Below are 21890 nucleotides of genomic sequence, written 5' to 3' on the forward strand. Positions count from 1 at the left end.
GCAGGCGGGAGCGCGGGCCTGACCAGGTAGAAACCCCAGCATCCCAGGAGAGGGGAACCCGCCCCCTCTGTGTCTACCTGGGTCTGTCGGGGCAACTTCCCACCTTGAGGCCCCCTCCTGGGGTCAGACCAAGGTCACAGCCCAAGCTCTGCCAGCAGGGAACTCGGAACAAATCAGTTGACCCTCTGGGCATCGGTCTTCCCATCTATAAAATGGGTTCGATAAGGTGACCCTGCCAAACTATCCGCTCTCAAAGGTTTGGAGGAGAGAAGCCCACGAGGAAATGGACATGAACTTCCCACATGCAGAGCGTCCAAGGGGCTGTTCCTGTCCATTCCTCCTGGAACCCCAGTGCTGGGGCGAGGGTCTCCTGCCCTCCCAGGAGCAGCTGTGGTGCAGCAAGGGACACCCCACCCTGTTCCTTGCTCCGAGCGCCATTCATCATGGGGTGCGGTCAGATTTGGGGGAGGGGCGGGGGAGGCAGGGACAAATCCAAAATTATGCAATTTGCAAAAATTCCGCCCTTTCCTCCTGGCGCGCCCGCCCTGCTGCTGCCTGTCTTCTCAGCCCGCCCCGGTCAGCGCACCGTCTTCAGGGAGAGAAGCCACGCCCTTCGTACGAGCGCCCGTGATGTGACCGCCCTCCGTGCGCCCCTGCTTTAATGTCTGGTGGACTTTTGGCCCCACATCTCAGCTTCATTTTTTTTTTTTCTCTCTGAAGTCTCTTCTCTCTCTGCCTTTGAGGTGCTGCCTCGGAAAGCCCCCTCGTCCTGGAAGCCCTCCGTGCTCTGGCCATGCTGCCCAGGTTCCTTCCTCACCTCCCCATGCCCTGCACCTACTGGGTCCTCTGTCACTTAGGGCTGGCCCGGGGGTGCCTCCTCCAGGTAGTCTTCCCGGAGTTGGCCAGCCCGGGTCAGGGCCTGTCCTCTGGGTTCGTGGGCAGCCCGTGCCCCTCACATTCATTGCTGCCTGTCTGTCCCAGCCCCATGTCTCCCCCTTGGCTGTGTGCATCCCGGGTGCTGCAACTCCGTCTTCTCCATCCCGACCTCGAGCCAGCACGGGGCTGCCTCACAGGGGGAGCTCGGGTCCGATTCCTGCTTCTTCCCCTCATTTCTCCCAGCATGGGCAAGCGTGTGTCCTGTTGTGGAAGGAGTCCCGTGAGACTGCGGTGCTGTGGGCTTCAGCCCCCATTGCCACGCTGCAAACACACCGAGGTTACTTTTGGGTCCGTGAACCCCCTAAGCTCGCTCGTTACAACCTCAGGGCCTTTGCATCTGCTGACTCTTCCACCGGAAGTCTCAGCTTGAACGTCACCTCCCAGTCAAAACCGGGCTCCCCTGTAGCCTGTCACAGCAGTTGGCCTGGGCTTTTCCCAGACACCCTCACCCTGTATGATGACGTCACCTGTTGCCGTGTACACTCGTCTTCCCCCGACACCCCACGGGGACGTAAGCACCACCAGGGCCCGGCACACCAACACCTGCCCAGCAAAACAGCTACCAACAGGGTAGTGAGTGGGCTGAGGGCAGGGGCCCAGGGGTGTGCCCTCCACCCCTGCACAGCTCGGACCACTGAAATCTCTCACGGAGGCCCGGGAGGCACGGATCCCAATCGAGGGATGGCTCGCCAGCAAGAACGAGAGAGCGGGGCAAAGCACACCTGCCCAGTTTAGGGGAGTTAAATATTGAGCTCATGGTCACAGCAGCCAAGCGGAGAAACAAAGGGCCGGAAGCTCCCAGCGCAGCCGGGCGGCATGGGCGGCACGGGCGGCACGGTCCTTCTTGTGTCTGTGCGCTGAGCAAGCCCACCGCTCCCCAGCTGGAAGGGAGCAGCGGGAGCCTTCAGGCCTCAGCCCATCATGGCTGACCGCGGCCCCGAGCCTCCCCGCCCCAGGAGGGGGACCTTTCTGAACGGAGTGGGGTCACAGGGGACCTGGTGACAGCTGTCATCCCCTGCACCCCCCGTGCCCCATGGGTGCCGGCGGCAGCCGCTGTGCCTGTGCCTCGTCCTCCCCCTAGCTGTCCTGGTGCTGGCCGACTTGCGGGGTTGGGGGCGTGGGGGCAGGGAGGGGGGCCTGGGGAGGTGGCGGGGAGGGGGACGGACTCCCTGTCCCGCTGAGGACCGGAGGGTCTCCTGCCTGCGCTCACAGCGGCCTCAGGGTTTGTGTTGGATCTGGGTTTGGACCCTGGTCCGCCTTCTAGACTGTTCCTGTAGCCTGGTGGTCCTCAAGGGTGTTCCATGGACCAGCAGGCACCTGGAGCCCATTAGCAGTGGGAGTTCTTGGGGCTTGCACTCTGGCGCAGCGGGTTTAGCTGCCGCTTCTGACACTAATCACCCGTATCAGAGAGCCGGCGCAGACCCCGACTGCTCCACTTCCGATCCAGCTCCCGGCTTATGCACTTGGGAAGGCAGCAGATGATGGCCCGAGTGCTTGGGCCCCTGCACCCATGTGGGAGACCAGGTGGAGCTCCTGGCTCCTGGCTTGGGTCTGGCCCAGCCATGGCCACTGTGGCATTTGGGGAGTGACCCAGCGGGAGGAGGAGCTCTTTCTCTTTCTGTCTCTGCCACTTTGCCTTTCCAATAAATAAAAATAAATCTTTTTTTTTTTTAGTGAATTCTTGAGCCCCATGCCAGACCTGCCTGGCCATGGGGGTGCAGCCTCCTGGGTAAAACAAGCCCTCCAAGTTCAAGTGCGCAACCCAGGGCCATGACCTAGGACGCTTCTCTGGGTTCATTGCTCATCTAGGGGGCTGTGCGGACTGAGGGTCTGCAGCCGGAGCTCAGGAAGCCCTGCAGGAGGCGACTGCCAGCCAGGAAGGGGAGGCTCGGGGAGCTGGGGCCTCCCTCGGCCTCCCCAGGCCTCTGCAGACAGCACAAGTCGATCTCCGCAGCCCGATTGCACTGACTGCGTCACAGGACCTCGAGCCCCCTGACCCACCTCCTACAGGCGGTGCCCTGATTGGCTGTTCGCCAGCGGCGGTGTCACTGCGTGTGCCGGCTTCTGCTCTCCCACAGCACTGTCACCGGCAAGGCGTGTGAGCCCCTGGACGGGGCCGTTTCTGCCGGGATGAGATCTATGGGGTGTGACACGCATTCGGTTCACACAGCAGCCGGGCTGGCAGCTGGGGGCCCATCCCCGCGTCTCCCAGGCCTGCGTTCCGTATCCGGGGCGTTCTCCCCCAGAGGCCACAGCTGCTGCTTCAGGGGGAAGACTCTGGGAGCCCACGGAAGCCAGGCACGCCCAGCTGACGGGGAGCCCTGCCGGGGGTCTGGCCGGGGGCTCAGGTGTTTCCTTCCAGATTGTTCTGCACGCTCCCCACCCCCGCGGAACGGTGGGATGGGGCTCCGAGGCTCTGGGAAACCACCGTGTGCACCTCCAAGCGCTGGGCTTGGGCGTCGCCAGGCTCAGAACAGAGCTTGTCCCTGAAGCAGGTGTCGATGTGCTGTGGCCTGGCCCCCCGGGCCCCGCCCATGGGACGAGGGTGACAGGTGACGGCGGTGCCTGCCTCTCGGGTGGGGCTGCCGTGGGGAGCGAAGTGCAGGTGGTGCCCGGCTCAAGGCTCCATTTGTGACTTTTCTACAAGGGTGCATCGGTGCCGGGCGTTCCACATAAACTGCACTGAATTCTGATCCCTTGCAGGGCTAGCGATGTGTGGTGCAAAAATCCCTGCTTCAGGCATTGGGCAGCGTGGTGAGCGCAGCTCCTAGGCAGCCCCGTGGTTGCCACGAGGTGCCACTGACACCGTGATGGGGCCCTGGGCTTTGGCCGGAGTGCGCACCCGACACCTTCCAGGTCCCGTGGGTTTAGTTCTCTCTGTGGCTGGGAGGAAGGCACAGGCCAGGGGGCGGGGATTGAAGTTTCCTTGGAGGCTTTGCCGCTGACCCTCCGGTCCCTGGGCCTCAGTTTCCCCACTTGAAGTCAGTGGCTCAGGGGCCACTCGTTCTCCAGCTTCCCACAGCGGTAAGGAGCTCAGACCCCCGACGCGCACCACAGCTGCGTGGCCACCTCTGCTGGCCCCTGAGGACCCCCTCCCATCCCCAGCTCAGCGGGCGGCTCCCCAGGGCCAGCGCTGTAGGAGCCACGGCCTGAGTCGCAGGGAAGGTAAAAGCCATTCTTGCCGTTCACTGCCCAAAAAGCAGTTCCCAGGTGGGAGGGGCGTTTTGCTGGAGGGGGATTGGGCACTTGGTCTCAGCAGCCAAGCCACGTGGACAGTGGGCGGAGAGGGTCCACCGCAGGGCTCCCCGGAGGCGCTTCCCCCAGCATCCCCTGTTCCTGCGGCGCCGGACGGCACTGGGTGGGGTCCTGTGAGGGTCCTGGCCCTGCCACCTGCCTGCTGCGTGACCTTCACGCGTCACTTTTGCTGTGCCTCAGTTGCCTCATCTGTAGACTGGGAACATCCTGTTCTGGACTTGGTAGGGTTCTTGCGAGTGCTATGTAACAGGGTACACCCCTGCCTGGCACCTTGCTGCTTCTCCCTTCCCCCTCCCTGCCTTGGGCTCCCGACAGCAGGTGCTCCGCACTGGCCCTGCTTTCCCCCCATCTGCAGAGCCTCCTGGCCCAGCTCCACCGCACCTCCTCCAGGACGTCTGCACCACCTCCAGGATGTCTACACCACCTCCTCCAGGAAGTCTTCCTGATGCCTCCCTGGAAAGAGACTCCCAGGAACGCCCACTTCCTTCTGCGGGAGTCTAGTCCTCTGCAGGCTTCCACTTTTCTGGAAACCCGTGTCCTTCTCCGTCTTGCCCATCATTCGGGATTCTGGGGGGCGGACGCTGAGCCTGAGGCTCCCATGTCATCCCCGGAGCCGACAGGTCAGCTGCGTCCCTTGGGGCCTCGGTTTGTTCTTCTGTAAAATGGGAATAACACTAGCAATGTTCTCACTAACTGTTGTGTGAATTCACCGAGTGGGCACTCACGAAGCGCGGCCCATACGCCTGGTGTGTAACGCGTACTCCAGCCGTGCGAGCGTTCACGGTCGGGGTCACTGTGACACTGCTCTGGGGAGCGAGTGGAAGTCGCTGCCTCCTCCCACAGACGGGGAACCGAAGGAGGCCGGGCAGCCTGGCAGGTTGGCAGCAGAGTCGGGACTGCTGAGCCGGGCCGGGCCACTTGCAGCGGGACCCTGGTCTCCGGGGATTGCTGCTCTCTCCTCCGGGAGCGTCTCTGGGCAGTGTCCTTCCGGGGCCAGGAGCCACGGCCGCTGCTCCTGTTAACAGCTCTGTTAGCACCTGGGACTCAGCCGCTGCTGCTCCTTAAATCACGGGCGAGGCCGCAGCTCCCGCAGCCACATATCACCCGTAATTAAGGGGCTTGTCCGCCGAGGGGAAGTTTGCTGCTGCCGGAGCCACTAAATCCAGCTCCTGTGGGGGCGGCGGGATGCGGTGGGCGTGGCGCTGCCCCAGCGTTGTAGGGGACGAGTAAGGCACCCACAGGGGGCCCCGAGCCCCTGTGACTCAGAACAAGAGGAGAGCCCTGGTCAGCGAGATGTGGAGGGTCCCGGGGAGTGGTGGGAGGTCTGGGGAGCTGCAGTATCTGTCTGGATAATTCAGGGGAGTGACAAGACCCTCGGGCCTGGCTTGGGACCTGGTGGGACATTCTGTGATGAGGCCCTGGAACCGGGCATCTGGGTGTAAAATCAAACTCTGCCAGTGCCCCGCTGTGTGGCTTTGGGCAAGTTGCCTGCCCAAGTTGCCTGGGCCTCAGGTTCCTTGTTAATTAAAACAGGAGTGGAGTCAGCGCTGTGGTGTAGCAAGTAAAGCTGCCACCTGCAGTGCTGGCATCCCATGTGGGCGCCGGTTTGAGTCTCGGCGGCTCCACTTCTGATCCAGCTCTCTGCTATGGCCTGGGAAAGCAGTAGAAGATGGCCCAAGTGTTTAGGCCCCTGCACCTACGTGGGAGACCTGGAAGAAGCTCCTGGCTCCTGGCTTCAGATCAGCGCAGCTCCGGCTGTTGCGGCCAATTGGGGAGTGAACCAGTGGATGGAAGACCTCTCTCTCTCTCTCTCTCTGTCTCTACCTCTCCTTCTATCTCTGTGTAACTTCAACTCTCAAATAAATAAATAAATAAATAAATCCTAAAAAAAAAAAAAAAAAAAACCAGGAGTGACAGAAGCGCCTACCTCCTGAGGGTTGTGAAGATTCACTGAATTAATGTATTTAGCGTTTGGAGCAATGCCTGGCCATACCCCATCACTGCAAAATTCACCGCTCTTACACGAGGGGTTTCCAGAAAGTTCAAGGGAAATTGTGTACCATGAAAAAACTCTGCATGGTTTCAAAAAAATTTTGTACCCAAATGAAACCATTTTTTTACTTCCTCTTTCCCACACGCTTCCTGAAATGCGCTCGTGGCACGTCCTGGCTGGCCTGTGTTCCAAGGAGTCTTTAACGCATGAGGCCGTCCCCGCGACTCGGTCCTGTGCCCGCCTGCAGCAGGTGCATAGGAGGACTTGAAAGTGTGGGAGGTGAGTGAGCAGATGCCCCGGCTCTTGCCCTGCTCGCCCAGAGAAGGGCGGGCGCGGACCCGCTCTGTAGCCCGGGGACAAGATCTCGGGAAAGTGTGAGCTTGACGCAGCTGCCGGCTGCTTGCGGCCATGATCGGATCCTGCGTCAGAGATGCCCGTGGGGCCCAAATCACCCCGTGTGGCCTCCGAAGCCCAGGTCTCCTCCAGCTCAGAGGGTGGGTCCCCATGCAGGGACGGCGGCGGCCAGAGAACATCAGAGACCAAACCCCAGGCTTCCTCCTGCTAGCAGACTTGGTTTTCTCCTCTGTGGAATGGGGATGCTGATCCCCACCCTGCTGCCTGCCCCGACTGTTGGGAGGACCAGCGGACGGTGCCACCCAGGGCTCAGGGCCCAGCTATTTTGTGCTGTCCTTGGTGGGAAGGCCTGGGGGCTGGTGAGGCCCCGGATCCGAGGCCCCTGGGGCCGCCCTCGGGCCCCACATACAGGGGGCTGTCCCTCTGTCCTCCTGGAATGGGAAAGCTCGGGGTGGGGGTGGGGCTGTGGCTCCCAGCAGAGCTGAGCTCAAATCTCAGCCCCGCTCACTGCTGTGGGACGGAGGGAGGGAGGGTGAGAGGGGAGCCAGAGGAACCGGCCAGGCCTGCAGGGGCAGGTGCAGGGCTGGCTGCCATCAAGGGCATGCCCTCCTCTGCAGGGCCCTGTTCAGACAGGGAGGGAGGGGAGGTTCTAGAAGCCCATCCAGGAGGCTGTCAGCAGCCTGGACCTTTGAAACTGAAGCTAGGAAGTGACTGTCCTTGCCAGTCAACCCTGCTAGCTCCCACGTGCTCCTCTGGGCCCCAAACCCATCTGTCCAGCCCCTCTTGGAACTGGCCCTCGGCCAGTGACCTCAGCTAGCTGGGCGGCCCCTGTGCAGACAGCTAGGCAGAGTGGGCGTCCTTTCTGCAGCCCCTGGCCAGCCCCAGGCACTCAAGACGACGGAGTGCGGTCCCTGAGCAGGCTCCCGCCCAGCTTGGAGGAGCCTGGCCATTCCCGCCTTGGTCCCCTGGGCTGCAGCCCCAGCTCTGGCCGGCTCGGCGCAGCCCGGCCCAGCCCGTTGTCCCGGGAGCCACCGCTGCTGCCCCTCTCCTAAGCTGCAGCTGGCAGAGAGGGGCTGCGGGGGTCCTCAGCCCATAGCCCTGGCCTCTCCACCGCAGCCGAACGAGGCCGTGTGGCTACGCTTGCGCCTTCTCAGCGGCCACTCCACCCCACACCAGGTCCTGCCACACCTTTCGCACCGCTCCTGTCTTTTCCATTACGGACTTTTCTGTCCAGCCCCCATGCTCACGACCGGGCCCGGGGCTGGCTCCTGCCTCTCTGGCCCTGTGCCTGCCTGCCTGGCTGGCAAGTGGGCTGAGCACTTTCTTGATGCTGAAATGGGCTGTGTTACTCCATACAATGGCTCCATTTGCTAGATGAGAAAACTGAGGCTGGGGGGGTGTGGAATCACAGGCCAGCTGGAGGTGGTGGCCTTGGACACAGAGCTGCTGGCTCCACGCTCTCCTGGCCTCCTCTGCTGGACCAGGGTGGGGCTGGGGTTGTCTCTGGCTGGCACTCTGGCCCCTCCCACAGCCTGCTGAGCTCCACCGGTGAAGGTTGGGGGTCTTAAGAGTAGGAGGTAGCGGGCCAGGGACACAGGCCTCTACAGACTGTCACAGCTCCGCCCCAACCGAGGAGGGGCTACGTCCTGTGACCCCCATTTAGCAGACAGGGAAACTGGGGGGATGACATGACCTACCAAAAGGCCAGGATGCAGTCGGAGGCGGTGGGGCGGTGTGGCTGGGCCCGTGGGCTCTGAAGCCGGCTGCCTGGGCTTCGGTCCCAGTTCCGTCCTTGTGAGATCTGAGGCCCTGGGCAAACTGTTTTCAATGTCTCCGTGTCCTCACTCACAGAGTGGGGCAGGTGCTCAGCGCCTGCCATGGAGGGCTATTCCCCAGGGCCGAGCAGGTGCTCCCAGAGCAGAGCCTGGGCTGCAGTGAACGCCCAAGAGACACTCGCTGCCTCCATCACTCTCGGTTGCGGAATCGGGGACAGAATTCCCGTCCGACTGCCGGCCTAACCCCTAAGCCATGCCCCAGCTGTCTGGGGAGCAACACGTTCACGGTCAGCCCAGTTTCACAGCGGCTGGCCCTTCCCCTGGGAGTTACCCGTCCTCCTCTCTTCTGGTCTGGAGGACCCAGGCTGACCGCAGGATGTCACTCAAGCTGAGGAGTGGGAGGGGGCCAGGGAGGGGAGCGGCCCAGGCCTGGGCCTCAGACCCTGCAGGCTTCTGGGGTGGGAGGTGGGGGCTCCGCTCCACACACTTCCCCCTCCATGCCCCAGAGTTTCTGCAGCTCTGGCCTGAGCCCCCACCCACCCACGCTGCCTCCTCCCTCTCCTCCTCCTCCTCTGCACAGCAGCCCACCAGGCTCCCTGGAGCCCGTGACCACCATCGTTGCCTGGGGCCGGGTAATGTAATTAGCCCAAGCCCAGCAGGCAGCTCCGCCATCCAGGCTCCGGCCCAGGGGAAGGGAGCTGCTCATTTTCTGCTCAGCAGGTGTCCCGGGGTAGCAGGGGATTGCAGCTCTGCCTGGGGGCTCTCGGCCATCAGGGCACCAGGCCAGGCCATCAGCGCCTCTGTGCGCTGACCACACCTCCCCCTGGACCGCCACTGACCCCAGCTGTGTGCTGTTTCTGTCCGGAGATGCCCCCTTCCCTCTGCCCCGGCACAGTCAGCCTTCTGGAAAGGGGATCGGGCAAACTGAACTCCGCTCGGCACCAGCGGGCTTCCCGGCCGTGGCGGCACAGCTGCCGTTCTGCTTGGGTCCACAGGAAACGGGAACTTCCTGAGGACAGGCAGGTTCTGCTGTCAGCCCTCAGATGGCCCCCTCCAGCCTGGAGGTCCAGGCCTTGCTCTGTCTCCAGAGAGGTCCTGGACCCCCAGTGATGGATCCTGGGATCTTGTTCTCTAGAGGGGAGCATGGGGCTGGCACTCCAGGGAATCAGGTTCAAGATTTGGTCTTAGAGAGCAGGGATCCAGCTCCCGAGAGGTCCTGGGCTCTCCCCGGCCCCACAGAAGGAAGCTCAGCCCCCACCCTCCTCCGAGATCTCCCCCTCCCCCTTTTCCACTGGGAGCCCTCGCCAGCCCAGGTGTGTAGGAGAGGCCAGAAACCAAGTCTCACACATACAGCCCACAGGCTGTGCACCAGGACGCCATGCCAACTTGCTGGGGACGGGAGAGCCACGGGCAATCCACGTGCAGATGGCGCAGTCAGACCCCCCCCCCATCTGCCACGGAGAACAATGAACTCAAAACGCAACACCCACCGACAGGGGAGAGCTAAAACGCCGAGAGCTCTTAGAAGAAAAACACAGGAGTAAATTGCGGCCTCGGGTGAGGCAAAGCCTCCTTAAAGGCGACGCCACAAGCACTGGTAGCCAAAGAAGGAATAAGTGGACTTCATGGAGACGGACACCTTTTGTCCTTCGAAAGCCACCACCAGGAAAGTGGGAAGAAACCTGCACAAGGAGGAGACTGTGCACGAGGTCTACGGGGCGGGGCACGCGCACCTAGATCAGGCAAGGGCCTCTTTGGTTTTTCTCTTTTTAAGATTATTTATTTGAGAGGCAGAGTTACAGAGAGAGAGAGAGAGAGAGAGAGAGGGAGAGGTCTTCTGTCTATTCACTCCCCAGATGGTCACAATGGCTGGAGTTGGGCTGATCTGAAGCCAGGAGCCAAGAGCTTCCTCCAGGTCCCCCATGAGGGTGCAGGGGCCCAAGGCTTGGGCCATCTTCCACTGCTATCCTAGGCCACAGCAGAAAGCTGGATCAGAAGAGGAGCAGCCAGGACTTGAACCAGCGCCCATATAGGATACTGGCGCCTCAGGTGGAGGATTAACCTACCGCACCACAGCGCCACCCTAGACAGGGGCCTCTTACAACCCAGTGATGCAGAGACAAATCACCCGACAGAACACGAGTGCAGGATCTGAAGAGCCGTTTCTCCAAACGGCCCATAAGCACCTGAAAAGATGCCCAACCTCGCTGGCCCGGAGGGAGTGCAGCCCAAAACTGCAAGGAGAGAATACGCCACACCCACCGGGTGGCCAATTAAGAAAGATGGATAATAGCAAGTGTTGGCGAGGATGGAGAGAAATCGGAGCCGCCTGTGCAGTGGTGGGAATGTCAGGTGCGAAGCGGAGTCCCTGTTAGAGCCAGCAAGGCCACTTCCCGGCATCCGATCAAGAGAACGGACACTGTGCGGCAGCACCAAAAAGTCTGCGTGAGCGCTAAAGCGACCTTATCCAGGACAGCTGGAAAGTGGACACACGGATGGGTGCAGGCCCACGTGGCCTGCCCACGCGACGGACTGTTATTCAGCCTTAAAGAGACTGAGGCACTGATACACGCTACAACACGCATGGACCATGAGAACGTCATGCTAAGGGAAGCGAAGGGAGCCGGTTGCAGAAAGCCATGTACTGTCATGCGAGCTGACACGCGTGGAGCATCCACAGCTGGGGAAGCCACTGATGCAGACGGCAGTCTCGGGGGTGCCTAGGACTGAGGGAGGTGACGTCCCACGCCGAGTAACCGCGGAGGAGCCCGGGCTTCTTTGGGCGAGAAAACACTCTGAAATGGGCATGCATGTGTTGCACAGCTCTGTGAACCCATAAAGCCCACGGGTCGGCCAGCTTTGAAGTGAATTCCAGCTCGGTAAAGCCACCTTGGGGTGGGCGTGGTGGCGCCGTGGGTTAAGCCGAGGCTTGGGACGCCTGCATCCCTTATCCAGTGTCCAGGATTCGGCCCTGCCTCTGCGTCCCAGCCAGCTTCCCACGCGCGCACCCTGGCGGGCGGCAGTACCTGGGCTCCTGCCACCCACACGGGAGACCCGGATGGAGGTCTGGGCTCCCCACCGCAGCCTGGCCCTGCTCCAGCTGTTGTGGACATTTGAGGAGTGAACCAGTGGATGGAAGACCTCTCTCTGTCTCTCTCTGGTGCTCTGCCTTTCAACTAAATAAATAAACTTTTAAAAACCATTTAAAAAAAAAAAGCCAAGGGAGAAAAGCACCAGATGTACTTAATAAAAAATTGGGTAGAACATCCTGAAAGAAGGAAGGCTGCGCCTCGCGAAGTTCATTAACAACTGTTCTTGGGGCGGAAGCCGGGCCTCTGGGGCCCGCATTTGGAAAGCCCGTGCTGTGGCCTGGCTCCGAATCCGACTTCATGTGCCAGCCTCGCTTGGAAGCCGGCGGAAGAGAGAGAGCGGTTCCAGGATAGAACATTTCACGGATGGCCATCACCGGTCTGTTCCTGGCGCCTCTCTCCCCAGCAGCAAACTTCAAGAGCAGAGTGGCTCCTGGCAGGGGGCTCCCTGGCCCTGCTTGGCCACACACTAGCTGGCTGGGTGGCCCTGGGGAGGTGACGCCACCTCTTGGTTTCTTCCCCTGTCACTGGGTCACATCCACCCCCAGGAGCTTCTGTGAGCGTGCAAGGAATTCACACCCTTAGCACAGAGCTAATCCTGCGGGAAGCTCCGCCCCTGTGGCGTGGGTGGAGCCCCCAGCGCTCAGCTTGGTCTGCTGCTCCTGGCTCAGTCACAGGGGGAGGAGGGCAGATTTGTGTCCCCAGAAAACTACGTGGAGACCCTCACGGGCCCTGTGCTGGGGAGCGCGGCCTCGTCTGGAAGCGGCATCTTCGTAGACGGAATGAAATTAGCGTGCGGTCACACGGAATTCAGCAGGGCCCCAGTCCAGTGACCGGTGTCCTAGGTGCTTCTGGGAAGGCCATGGAGGCTGGGCCAGCTGCTTGGGCCTCTGCACCCATGTGGGAGACCTGGGAGGAGTTCCAGGTTCCTGGCTTTGGCCCGGTTCAGCCCCAGCCTCTGTGGCCATTTGGGGAGTGAACCAGCAGAGGAAGGATCCCCCCCCCCAACTCTGCCTTTCAAATAAATAAATAAATCTTAAAAAAAAAAAAAAAAAGAAGACCATGGATGCGGCATCCAGGTCACCGTGTGACAGTTGAATGACAGACATTCCGAGATTCGATACTGGACTGTCCGGATCAGGTGCCTGGGATCTGGACCAGGTCTGCCAGCCTCTGAAGGCAGGGCTCCCTTCAGCGGGTCTGAGGGCTGCCGGGAGCCCTGGGCAGTCACGGGTGACAGAGCCAAGCACAGCGACAGGGACGCACGCTGAGGGTCGGGAGGACAAGGAAGCTCTCTCTGCACTCCAGACCCCCGAGGCCCCTGCAGGCAGCCAGCGCCCATGCCGGGGGCTCCTGAGTGCCGGGGGCTCCTGCGTGCCGGGGGGCTCCTGAGTGCCGGGGGCTCCTGCGTGCCGGGGGGCTCCTGCGTGTCAGGTGCTCCTGGTGAGTTAGGGCTCCATCTTACCAAGGTACCTGCTCTCGCCGCTCGGCCCCTCCCTGCCCACTGCATATTTTCATTACTTACGGCCATCCACCGCAGGGAGCTTTCTCCTGGGACTCAGGGCTGCTGGGAGGGGCACGAGCTCTGGCCAGGGCACACCTACTTCTGCCACTCACCAGGGTGAGTCCCTAAACCCTCAGAGCCTCCATTCTCTCATTTGTAAAATGGGACCAGCACCATGGCACAGCGGGTGAAGCTGCAGCCTGAGACGTCGCCATCGCACATGAGAGCACTGGTTCCAGTCCTGGCTGCTCTGCTTCGGATCCGGTTTCCTGCTACTGTGTCTGGGAGGCAGCAGACAACAGCCCAAGTACTTGGGCCCCTGCCACTCACGTGGGAGACCCAGGCGGGAGTTCCAGGCGCCTGGCTTCAGCCTGGCCAAGCTCCAGGCATTGCATCCATTTGGGGAGTGAGCCAATGGATGAAAGATCTCTCGCTCAATCCCTCTTTCTCTCCCTCTCCTCTCTCACCCTCTCTCAGTCTGTCTGTCAAAGAAATAAGTAAATCTTTAAAAAAAAATATGGGGGGTTGACCACACCCACCTCAAGGCCCTCGTGCAGGCCAAGTGATTAACCCCAGGCTGAGCACCGAGCACCCACTGCCAGGCACAGGGAGGGTGACCTTGACTCTCAGCTATGGGTTGCAGGGCCCAGGGTGTGGCAGGGAAACCCTGGCCCCAGGCACTGTGGAGGGGCTGGAAGGGCAGTGGTTCTTGGTGCCGGGCGTGGAGGCAGGCTGTCGGGTCTGCACAACATTTAATTGATTGTAACAGAGCACCCTTAACACGCTCGCCCTCGCCAGCCTGCGCCCCAAGATGCACCTTGGCAATCCTTCCGTGACCGTGGCTAATGCGCTCCCGGGGCCCGGCACGCAGCTCCCCAATGGGCTGACAATTTATCGGCAGCCCGGATCCGAATGTGCAGCACGCACCCGTGTGTCACCCAGGGGGCTCCCGCTTGTCTTTCCCACCACGGTGCTGCATGTTATAGGCGTGAAATTACAGCGGCTCTCCCATTTGATCTCCACCCGGAGGCTCTGAACGTGGCCGCGTTAGAACGCGCTGGATGCCGACGCGGTCATGGCCGACTGGGGCGCTCGGCTCCGGCGGAGCTGCTCAATGCTTTGATGCACGGGGCCCTGGGCCCCGCCTGCTCCTCGGCTCCCCCGTCCTGGGAGCTTCTGGTCGACCCTCAAATTGGGAGTGGGCGTGTCTTTCCCCACTGCTCACTGCCAGAGCTCTTGGGGGTCCCTGGAAGCACAAAGGTCACCTCAGGGGTCAATGGCCTCGTGTGGAGGGCGGGTCCTGGTGTGAACAAAGCCGAGATAGCAGGTGTGCTTGAAGGAGGGGGTTCGGGATGGCGAGGATGGGGGAGCACAATTTTTAATCCTGTCTAATCATGTCTAGATTTTTAAAAATATTTATTTGAGAGGTAGATTTACAGAGAGAGGGAGAGACAGAGAGAAAGGTCTTCCATCCGCTGGTTCACTCTCCAAATGGCCACAAAGGCTGGAGCTGGGACGACCCAAAGCCAGGAGCCAGGAGCCAGGAGCCAGGAGCTTCTTCCAGGTCTCCCACGCGAGTTCAGGGGCCCAAGGACTTGGGCCATCTTCTACTGCTTTTCCAGGCCACAGCAGAGAGCTGGATTGGAAGTGGAGCAGCCAGGACTTGAACTTGCGCCCATATGGGATGCTGGTGCCGCAGGTAGAGGCTTAGCCTACTACGCCACAGTGCCAGAGTGCCATCTTTAAACCTTTCTAATCAGCCTGGGTTTTAACTCATGCGATGGCTGCCTGGTGGAAGACGTACAGTTTCTGATCGGCAGGATCATGCCAGGCCCTGGGCCCTGAGCATCTGTCTCTGGATTGTCTCAGGTCTGGCCAGGTGTGTGCAACGGGCACAGAGGAGCCCCCTCATGGGCGGAGGGGGGGCAGTGGACTACGGGAGATGATGAGACCCTCCGTCACCAGCCCCGCTGCTGCCCCTGCTGCCCCTCACCCTTCCAGGCCTGGCTCTGCTGGGCAGCCCCGGAGCAAGTCCACTTCCCTCCTGAGCCTCGGTCTCCGCCTCTGTGAATTGGGGCAACAGTGCTGTTGTCCCTTGGTGTTTCTGGGGCGTGGGTTCCAGGACTTCCATCGACACCAAAACCCACGGAGGCTCCGGCCCCCTGCATCAAGGGTGTGTGTGCACCGTGTGGGGCCTCCCCAGCTGGCTTCTCACGTCTCACGCACCGGGATGCTGGGGGAGTGTTTGCTGTACTGAATCGTCCAGGGGACAATGACAGGAGGAAAAAAATCCATCTGTGTTCGGGGCCAATGTGGGTTTTTTTCTGAATATTTTCAAACGACAGGTTCTGGGGTCATGGGCTGCAAACCCAGAGCTCTGAGACTGAACACCAGGGGGCGTGGTCAAGGTCAAAGCCCTTTGGAACTGGCCTGGTTGGGTCAGTGGGAGGAGTCGCTGTCTTTATCACAGCTGGGGAGACCCCAGCCCCTCTCCAGGCTCCCGGTGCCGGGACAGCAGACCTGCAGGGAGGAGGCCCGGGCATCGCTGCTGGGCAGAGTTTCGGCCATCCCTGCCAACCCTAGAGACAGTCCCGGGGCGGGGGAAGCCGGGCTGGCTGGGATGCGCATCACAGGCTTCTGTGTGACTGCGGTGAACCTGGGGCGAGTGGCTACGTGACCACACCCAAGAGAGGGCCGGGAGGAGACGGTGACAACAGACCCGGGGACGTCTGCCCCACTGAGCCTGCCCCCCGGGCCTGTTGCTGGGCTGGGGGCTTTGCAGCCTTTACTGCCGGGATCGGGTCCCGATGGGGGCTTGGCCTGGGGAGGTTTTTGATTTCCCAGGACCCAGCGGCTTGCCTTGGGGCCTTTGTGTCCCCAGCAATGGCCGGGGACAACAGGCTTTGTCTCCTTGGGAAGGGGATTGGTCAGAAACCAGAGTGCGTGCAGAGCCCGGGGTGGAGCCTCGCATCAGAGAGAGGGTCCGACAAGAAGAAAGACCTGGCAGGGGCTCCGAGAGCACACAGAGCAGCACCCCCGCTTCACAAACAGGGAAACTGAGGCCAGCCGGGGTAGGCTGAACTGCCACATGATGCAGCCGGCTGCAGACGGGCACTGCTATTGCTATCTCTGCAATACAGACGTGTAAGTGAAGTCCCGGAGACCGGGTGAGACCCCAGGAGCCCTGAGGCCGAGCCCAGCCCGACCACGCCCCGGTTCATCGCTGACCCTTTCCCAGGAGGAACCCCTGGCGGGGGGGGGGGAAGGTTCTGGGCAGCAGGTGCCTGTGGCGGCTGGGATGCCGTCTCACTCTCCCCGGAGAGATTCCTGAGTTGTCTTCCCCCAACGCCTCATGGGGTTTCACTGGCTTGGCTCATGTGGCCAAGCCTGGAGCTGGGTAGCCCACGCATGGTCCGCGTGGCCTGTGCCCCACACCCAACGTACAGAAGTGGAAACCGACGCCTCGACAGCTGGCTGCCCCCGCAGGAGCTCTCCAGCCTCCTGCAGTTCCTCATTCGTCCAATCACCGCATCACAGCCCCTCCCCAGCACGCGAGGGGGGAGGCCCAGCCCTGCCCTCACAGCTCTGGGTGTCGGTGTTGGGAGATTCATGGAGGAGAAAGGTCTCCTGGGTCCCCCCTTGGCACAGCCTGGGCGAGGGTGGGAAAGGGAAGAGAGTCCTCTATCCAATGCAACAGGTGCTTTGGTGGGCAGTGCCCAAGATGGCCCCTCTGTGCACACCCTTGTGGACATACACGCATGTGCACAATCACACACAGGCACACGCTCACCTCCCCGGCTGACACGGGGGCCGGGGGCCCTGACTCACCCATGACGTTGAGAAAGATGTTGCCCGATGCCAGGACCACCTTCTCCCTCGTGGCTCGGTCGTAGATGCCCACGTGGCACTCGTAGGGACCGTTGTCCGAGATCCGGACCTCGGGCAGCCTGAGGGGAGGGAGACAGAGTGAGGGCAGTCACCGTGGAGCTGGGGAGGCAGCGCGGGGGGCAGGTGGTCCTGGCGAGTGACTGTATCCGGGTGTGCTGGGCTGGGAGCAGGGGCAGCACTTAGGGAGCACCGTCTGTATACAGCTGCCCTGCTTGAAGGCGCAGAGGGAGCAAGTGTGGGCTGTGTGTCCAGCTGGAGTCAGACCTGTGTCCAGCGAGCTCTGGAGCAGGTATGTAGCCTGCTGGCCTCCCTGCCCCGGGCCCACTCCAGGGCGCCGTGAGGATGCTGCGTGTGAGGGGGTGGAGGGTACTGAGCACGTCACAGGCACGCGGTGAGGCCAAACCCTGTCGCCTGGCCATCCTTCCTCCCTCCTCCCGTTCCAGACACGGAGGCTCAGGCCCCAGGGGAGCTGCGATGCCCCCCCCCCCGCTCCGCCCCAATGCCGGGTGGCTGCTAAGAGCTTGGAAAGGAATGGGAACTCTTGGCTCCAGCCCGCCACTGTGCACTCAGGCCCGGGAATGATGAAAAGCAACACCGTAAAATTCCAGGCCCAGAGGAAGGAGGCGGGAGGTGCCTGCAAGCCAGAGCTCATCTGAGCTGGGAGCCCGGAGCTCCGTCCTTGCAGGGTGGTCAGGAGGACTTCTCAGAGGAGGCAATCCCTGAACCCCATCAGACCTCCTCCTAGACTCTCCTCCAAAGGCCAGAGAGCAAATAGTGCAGGCTTTGTGGCCTTGTGGTCTCTGTGGCAACCACACCAGAGCCGCCGCCGACAGTGGGCGCGTGAGTCGGCTTGGCCGTGGACAGTGACGCTTTACTGAGGATCACGGAGGTCTGAATTTCCAATCACTCTCAGGTGCCATGACATTCTCTCCTTCTGTTTCTGTCTTCCTCCAATAATCTGCGAATGTAAAAGCATTCTGGGGGCTGGTGTTGTGGGGTAGCTGGTGAAGCTGCCACCTGCAGTGCCCATATGGGCACTGGTTCTAGTCCCGGCTGCTCCTCTTCCGATCCAGCTCTCTGCTATGGCCTGGGATAGTGGAAGATGGCCCAAGTGCTTGGGCCCCTGCACCCACGTGGGAGACCCGGAAGAAGCTCCTGGCTTCAGATCGGCCCAGCCATGGCGAATGAACCAGTGGGTGGAAGACCGATCTCTCTCTCTCTCTCTCTCTCTCTCTCTGACTCTGCTTTTCAAATAAATAAAATAAATCTTAAAAACAAAATAAACAAAAATTCTGGGACCTCAAGGTGTTAAAAAAAAAAAAAAAACAGACGATGCTTTGGATTTGGCCCAAGGGCTGTAGTTGACCACTCTCATTCTAGATCATTCTCCAGGGTTTTCAGGGTCAGACTGTCCTGTCGGGTAGGGAGCTAGAAATCAGCCTCTGTGTGTGAAGGGGGCCTAAGGAAAGCAAGGCGCCCTGGTAAGGTAGCAGCGCCGTCAGCAGCCTCCGCGGCTCACACAGAAGCAGCCCAGCACCTGAAACACAGAGTCCCCCCGACCCCATGACCTCCCAGGAGCTCACACCTTCCCCCAGGGGAGGCACCCGAGGGGACTCCTCCGTGCCCGGTGCCAAGTGGGATACAACCAATAACCAACCGAATGACACTGGGCAATCAAACCCGGGGAGCGGTGTTACCTATTTCACACCCTGCAAACTCTTTGTCCAGGAGAAGGGAGGGGGAGAAACAGCGGGAAGAACTGGCCGCCTTTCCCTATAAGCCCCAGTCTGAGCACAGACGGCGCGCTCAGCTCTCAGCTCTGGGCTGAGCCGCCCACCTGGCCTGCCAGGTGCGTTCTCTTCATTAAAGCACGGAGCCTCGCTGTCCCCGGGCGGAATGGCTGGGCGCGCTCTCTCAGATCCTGTCTGGAGAGGGACCCATCCGTTCTGACGCGTGCCTGGCCCACGACACCTGGCTGCTGTGTGTCCCACACCTGTCTGTCTCACGTCTGAATTCTTTCTTGCATGAAGACGAGAGCCTACTTCACTCCTTCCTGCTAACAAGACCATGCTGGAGAGAACCGGGGTGCCATTCTCTCTCCCTGGGAAAATGCACACAGGTCAGCTCTTTCCTGCCTCCCATGCCGAAGACAGCCCTGGCTGGCATCAGAGAGAACCAGGTTCAAGTTCTGCTTTGCTATTTGAGAGCTGTGGGAGCCTGAGTGAGCCAAGAGCCGTCTCCCTCTGAGCCTCCACTGTCTTATCTAAATGATGGAGTGGGGCAGGGCTGCAGGGGTGGCCCAAGGCGGCCCACAGCAGCCAGGCCACCACCAGGCCACACCGGGAGGACGGAGGGGCCAGGAGGTCTCACTTCCACACCCCGAGATACCCTGTGGGGATTCCTGGCAAGCAGGATGGGGACACTTGGTGGGGAGGAACCTGGGTCTCGAGTGGCAGCTCTGTTTTGCAGCAGGTTTCCAGAAAGTTCCAGTATATTCTGGCTACAACTTAGCCTTCCTGCAATGATCCGTTAGATCTTAGTAGGTCTCAAGTCACAGCATAAAAGCAAAGGAAGAAACTGGATTCCTTCCCCCACTCCTCCCCCCTCCCCCACACCTGCTTAGCTGGTGTCCCCCCAGCTCAGGCTCTCGGGGGAGTGTCCCAGGCCTGCCCCTGAGACCCCAGGTCACTGCAGTCCACCTCCTCAGGCCCAGCCCTCGCCCTGGCTGCCGGTTTCACTCTTATGCCTCTCTTCCACCTGCTCTGCCGGAGCCACTTCTGGTCCTTTCTTCTCCCGTGCCAGCTGTCCCCTCCCCCACCTGTCCTTATCCTCCTCCCTCTTTCTTCCTATGATTCACGGTCGCCACCCCCCCGCCCCCTCCCGCACCTGGGCCCCCAGCCCCTTCCTTGCTGCTGTCTCCCTGCACGGAGCCTGCCCACGTCACCCCTCTCAGCTCCCACCACTCGGCGCCCACCAGCGTAAGCAAACAGGTGCACTCCCTGAGAGAGCAGAGGCTCGCACGTGGTCCACGACTGTCACGGAAGGACCTCGGGGGCTTCTCATCCGGCAACTCTGCCGAGAAGACCCCCCTCCTTTCCAGCAGCTCCGTGGAGAAGACCCCCCACACACCCCGCACGCCTCACCGCCCTCAGAAGCAGGAGCAGAGTGACAGCCCCAGAGCCAGCGCCAGCGCGAGGAACAGGGCCAGGGCTCCCCCTTGGCAGTGGTGGTCTTTGTTTGTGACTCGGCCTCTTTGCCGCAGTCACTCAGCGACGGCCACCCTGAGTGACAGGTTTAGGCGACACTCCGAGGTGTCAATTGTTGAGGCTTCAGTGACTCCTGTGGGTGACAGAGGCTCAGGGCATGAGTACACGGCTGGACACGCACAGGTAACCCTCCCCCCGGCCTGGGTGTGTCCATGGGGTAGTGACACGGGGGACGGGGTCAGGACTTGCCATGCTCAGGACGTGCCCGGGTGGCAGAACACAAGCCAATCGTTGTGCTGACACGTGTAGGTGACCCCACACAAGTGGCGCTGAAGACAGCTAAGGGGACACCTGCCCTGGGCAGCTCCCCCCGCGGGAGGACTCGCAGCCCTGGACACTCCCTCGCAGGGGCCGCTGGCCCCGTGACTGGCACCGCCGCCTAGCGCTCTAGGGTACCGTCCGCGATGCTGCACTCCCCAGTGTCGTTGTCCTGAGTGTCCCGCCTCCTGCATGGTTCCTGGGTTACCCACCGCCCCACGCCTGGGCCTGCATGACTCTGGTCCCTGTCTCCACTGGCACAGCCTTTGCTCGCCTGGGGTGGGGAGGCAGAGGGTGTGCAGGGTTTTCTGCCACCACTAATCTCTCTCCTGATCCACTCGCCAGGTAGAATCCAGATCTTTTCAAATGCAAATGAGATGAATGGTTCTCCAGACCCAAATCCCTTCAAAGGCTTCTCTGTTCTCAAGATAAACCCGCATCACCCTGGCCAGCACGGTTGGTTGTGTGCACCTCTCCGTCCAGTCTCCTCCCCCCGCCCCCAGCCTCACTCATGCCATTCTTTCCATTCCTTCCACGTGCCCAGTTCCTTTTCTGTGAAAAGACAATTTTTATTTTGAATAGCCTTAGAGTTGCAGAACAGTTGGAAAGCCAGTGGAGAGCCCAGTCTGGCCCTCGCCTGACTTCTCCCATCGTCACCGTCTTCCGTGAGCAGGTGCGACTCCTCCCCACCCCGGGGAAGGTTCTGGTTCTCAAATGCAGATCCAGCTCTGCCAGTCACAGCCTCGTTCGCTCCGAACCAAGGCGCCGTATCTCAGCGCCTCTGCCCGCGCTCCTGTCCTTCCAAGGTGGATTAAGCGGCCCCGAGACTGGCTCTCCGCGGAATTGAGCGCATTGATCTGCACGCTGGAAAGAAGGCCTTCCGCAGAGAGCGGGGACCGCGGGGGCGGGGCCCGGAGGCGCGCTCATCCCAGTGGGCTGTGATCGATCGACTATTAATAACTGCCAAGGCTCCTGAGGAGAGCAGCGGAATCAGGACAGCGCTGGAGCGTACCCACCTCTAGCGCGCTCCACAGGGCAATCATGGCGTTCCTGCAAAGCTGGACACACAAGAGCGAGGGCCGCCCTGGCTGCCCGCCCTGGCCTGTGTGCCGCTGCCCATGTGAGGCCATGCTAGGGGCCAGGGCCGTGAGCCGACTACATTCTGCACAAGGATTTATGTCTGTTGTGTGGCTGTCCCAGCTGAGCCTTGGGGTGGGTGCTGAGAAGCCAAGGGTTTGGTTCTTGGCCCTGTGCCTTTGCCTGCCTCCTTCTCCTGGAAGGAGGTTCTACATTCAGGTGCCACCTTGGCCAGGCAGGGTGCCCGGACTACCCAGCCCTCTTCTAGTCTGAGTTCCTCTGTAGCTTCCCAGGACACCAATCTGTCCAGATTGTGTTACTTTGTAACTTCTTTGTCTTCCCTCCCAGCTCCCGGAAGGCAAGTGTGGCCACCTGGCAGGTGCTTGGGGCTCTGACCTGAAGAGCCTGTGATATTGGACAGGGCCTTGGCTCCTCTGAGCTCTGGTCTCTGCATCTGATCAGTGGGGGCCACCTGTGGAATTGCATTCATCCAGG

General features: G+C 61.2%; 1 protein-coding gene across 3 annotated transcripts in view; it reads right to left on the reverse strand.

Annotated features, from left to right (window-relative positions):
* The window catches only part of IGSF21 (immunoglobin superfamily member 21), a 232121-nt gene that overhangs the window by 22773 nt on the left and 187458 nt on the right, over positions 1-21890 (reverse strand). For all 3 annotated transcript variants that reach the window (XM_070079221.1, XM_017346520.3, XM_070079222.1), the window contains exon 4: positions 16735-16853. In XM_070079221.1, the coding sequence (XP_069935322.1) occupies positions 16735-16853 (119 nt within the window). The remainder of the gene's footprint in view (positions 1-16734; positions 16854-21890) is intronic.

The sequence above is a fragment of the Oryctolagus cuniculus genome, chromosome 7, assembly GCF_964237555.1.
Source record: "Oryctolagus cuniculus chromosome 7, mOryCun1.1, whole genome shotgun sequence".
In the NCBI taxonomy this organism is placed as follows: Eukaryota; Metazoa; Chordata; class Mammalia; order Lagomorpha; family Leporidae; genus Oryctolagus; species Oryctolagus cuniculus.